Source organism: Sphaeroforma arctica, assembly GCF_001186125.1.
Source record: "Sphaeroforma arctica JP610 unplaced genomic scaffold supercont1.3251, whole genome shotgun sequence".
NCBI lineage: Eukaryota > Ichthyosporea > Ichthyophonida > Sphaeroforma > Sphaeroforma arctica.
Window position 1 is genome coordinate 1 of NW_014037307.1, and position 3767 is coordinate 3767.

At 41.9% G+C, this 3767-nt stretch overlaps 1 protein-coding gene across 1 annotated transcript; it reads left to right on the forward strand.

The window, feature by feature from the left end:
* Positions 1-1356: 1356 nt before the first annotated feature.
* Positions 1357-2551, forward strand: SARC_13408 (hypothetical protein; the record flags this gene model as incomplete). The annotated part of the gene is made up of 4 exons (XM_014292461.1): positions 1357-1503; positions 1545-1583; positions 1616-1663; positions 2366-2551. The coding sequence occupies 4 exons, from the start codon at positions 1357-1359 to the stop codon at positions 2549-2551; spliced, it is 420 nt and encodes a 139-aa protein (XP_014147936.1).
* Positions 2552-3767: the final 1216 nt, after the last annotated feature.

Here is a 3767-nt window from a genome sequence, read left to right on the forward strand (position 1 = left end):
CGTGTTTGTATTCTCTCTCTCTGAGACTACGAGGGGCATTTAGAGTACACTTTAGTCTCAGCCTGTGCAGTGGTCACGCGCGCCATTACCATTAACACCACGGAATGGCACGTGAGACGAAGCTGTTCTGTGGAATGGACTGTAACGTATTTGATCATGCTACTGGGGTTGTGGCGAACGTATTGGAGTGTATATCCGTTCAACTACGACATCCTAACGCGTAGTTGGCGCTTTACCTGCACACGCTGATGACCAGCTCCTGCTTTATGGGACGAAGCCCATGCAACATCTGACCAATCACTTGGGCACACCGGCACATTTTTGACACTTTGCTCTGACACTCTACCTACCCTACTCTACAGTTTAACAAAAGGCCGTGGAAGATCTAACCGTTCACTATGACACATAATCGACACTTTACTTGCTCACACAACTGACGCGCTAGCTACCTACCTACCTACTCATCGGCAGTGTGACGAAGGCTATGGAAGATCTGTCCATTCACTACGACGCCACAGTGCGCACCTGCAATGGCGCAGTCATTCAGTTCACATACGGAGACGATGGCCTAGACCCACAGCAGGTATATGCCTAGCATCAGAATAAGGGTGTTAGAAAACACTACTTCGTATACAGTATATATATATATATATTTATACATATATTTATATATATATGTATATATATATTTATATATATATGTATATATATATATATATATATATATATATATCATGTAGATGCAATATGAACATATTGTCTTGCTGGATTGACACCGTATATCATTGTGTTTTTATCATGTCATACACAATATGGACTATGAGGGTTTATTGGTGTTTGATTGGGTGCTGGTGGATGTATTGGCAGTACCTTATCATGTCCAAAGCGTTACTTTACTCTAGTTACCACAATGATTATATAATAATGCGAGTCCAATGTTAACTCGGTTAGCTTTTTGCGCCACACCATACGTACCGTACATCTGAACTCGTGTTCGGAACAGACTGTCCCGCAAACGGATACCACACAATGCAATGCAGAGGGGCAACGACGTATGCTGTTGAATGTGCAGGCCATGTATTCATCGAGCAACAAGTGTTATATCGCACATGCTAACGCACATATACGTGGTCAACCTCCGAGACCCTACTAACCTCCATCGCACAACGCAATTCCTCGACACCATACACATATTGCGTGCTGAAGTGCCTATCTACGCATTGCAATCCATCACACAACCCAATTCCTCGACACCATACACATAGTGCGTGCTGAAGTGCTTATCTACGCATTACACCATACATATAATGCGTGCTGAAGTGCTTATCTACGCATTGCAATCGTACTACACTGCAGATGGAGGACGACGATGGTCCGGTGGTGTTTGAGCGCGTGCTCATGAATGTTCAGGCGATGTACCCATCACCAGAGGAGCCGTCTCTGTCTCCGGATGAGATTATGCAGTACGTGGATAAGAAGATGTTTGTGCCTGGAAGTGATAAGGTATGTTATGTATGTCTCTGTCTCCGCGTGAGATTGTTTAGTACGTGGATAAGAAAATGTTTGTGCCTGGAAGTGATAAGGTATGTTATGTATGTCTCTGTCTCCGCATGAGATTATGCAGTACGTGGATAAGAAGATGTTTGTGCCTGGAAGTGATAAGGTATGTATTGAAGGTTTACGAATGTGGATGTTCGTGTTTATTCGGTAGAGATCATGTAGTGTACGGATAGATACGAAGTTGTTCGTGCGAGCGACTGATTGTATTTGCACGGGCTTATACATTGACGGAAGGCAACCAACATGCGGGGGTTGTGTACACGTGAGTTGTTCCAATGATATGAAATGGGTGGATTGGATTTATGCAGTATCCTCAGTGCCAGAGATATCCGTACTAGAGAGTGAGATCTGTTTGTATGTCGGCATTGGTGTAGGCATAAACATTTACTTGCTTATAAATACGTGAACATGTACGTATAAATACGTATGAATACACATATACATATACACGCACACATACTATGATATAATTATAGTGTTTCACAATTCACCTTGTGTGTTTCAGATCATCATGTTTTGGGTTGATGTCAGTAAATGGCTAGAAAGTGTCTAATTTATTTCCAAGATTCAACCGGTCACTTATAGTCTATTCAAGTCTTCAGAGATATGTTTTATATAGATCACATTTTGTGGAGAATGACACTATATTTTCATCCCCGACATATCACTACGGCACAGTTCAAGCACATGTCAACACCGGAATGGGGGGGTTGTCTTTTGATCCAATTGTCTGGTAAATTCGATATTTTTTATTTTATTTTGGATCCAAAACCCGATAACACTTGTCTCTCCAAAACCTTTGTAGGATCTGAGTGAAGGAGAAGAAGTGGTGAGGGGCTCCATCGGCCTGAAGTTGGCCAAGGACTATCCCTTCTCACAGTGTTTAACCAAATTCCGTACGGAAGTGCGGGGCTTTCTGAGTAGGTTTGTGGAGAGCATCAGAGAATTACGAACCAGCGTCAGCCTGCCAGCCGACGACAATTCAGGTTAGTGTCCTGTCAATCGAGGGGGGGGGTCAAAAAGGGCAGAAACGGTCCCATTTAGTCCCCGGATGGGGGTAGTTCTACAGTGTCAGCGAGGGTTGTTTTACAAACGGGTTGCACACGGCTGCATGTACTGCATGCACACGCACACAATCTTTCAGCGTAACGGGTACTATTCTCCACTCCACAATGAATACCTCCCATTTAGTATGACATGGCATGGCAATATATTCCACATGGGATGCTTATGTGATCTTTGTTGCCTAAGCGTTGTATATCTCCACAAAGAGTGCCTTACAACCAACGTACACACTTCAGTGTCTGTGTGTAGAGGATGCTTCTGCGATCTTTGTTGTCTAAGCATCATATATCTCCACACAGAGTGCTTTACAACCAACGTGCACACTTCAGTGTCTGTGTGTATCCCTTACGGGGCTGCTACACCAGTTGTGTGATGCCTACAGCCAGGCACGATGGTCGAAGCACGTTCATACATTGAGCCCACATCAGCAAATGATAGAGCACAGTCTTTATAAATAATAGAAATATTTTAGTATTTGTGACGATATCTGTTTTTTTTTTCAAATAAGTTTGGCCGATGGAAGTCAGCTTCGGGGCTGTGCAGCGCATTACAACGGTCGTGTACTGTGGCTGGGGGTGTCTTAAAAGTTGTCATCTGACCCATTTTTAACACCCTGATTCGGATTTTATATCCAACTTTTCTGTTCGACTTTTTGTTTCTAAATTTCTACTCTATCGACCGAGCGCACCACACTATTGCGTGGGCTCAATCTATGTGGCCTCTCATCTATTTATATACTTAACACTCATCCAGTTATATACTTAACTCTCATCTATTTATATACTAAACTCTCATCTATTTACATACTAAGCTCTCATCTATTTACATACTAAACTCTCATCTATTTATATACTAAACTCTCATCTATTTATATACTAAACTCTCATCAATGTGTATACTAATCCTCCCCATGTGCTCCTTTATACATCAGAGTTGAGCCCAGACCAATTCATCCTCATGGACGCCATTAACAGTGTCAAGCGCCTCTCCATCAGCCAAATAGACCAATTTCTCTACACGTGTGTTAACAAGGTATGTACTTCTTCTGTACACATACAATATAACGTCCTCTTCTTATATTTATATATATATGTATATATGTATATATATATATATATATGTATATATTTATATGTAAATAT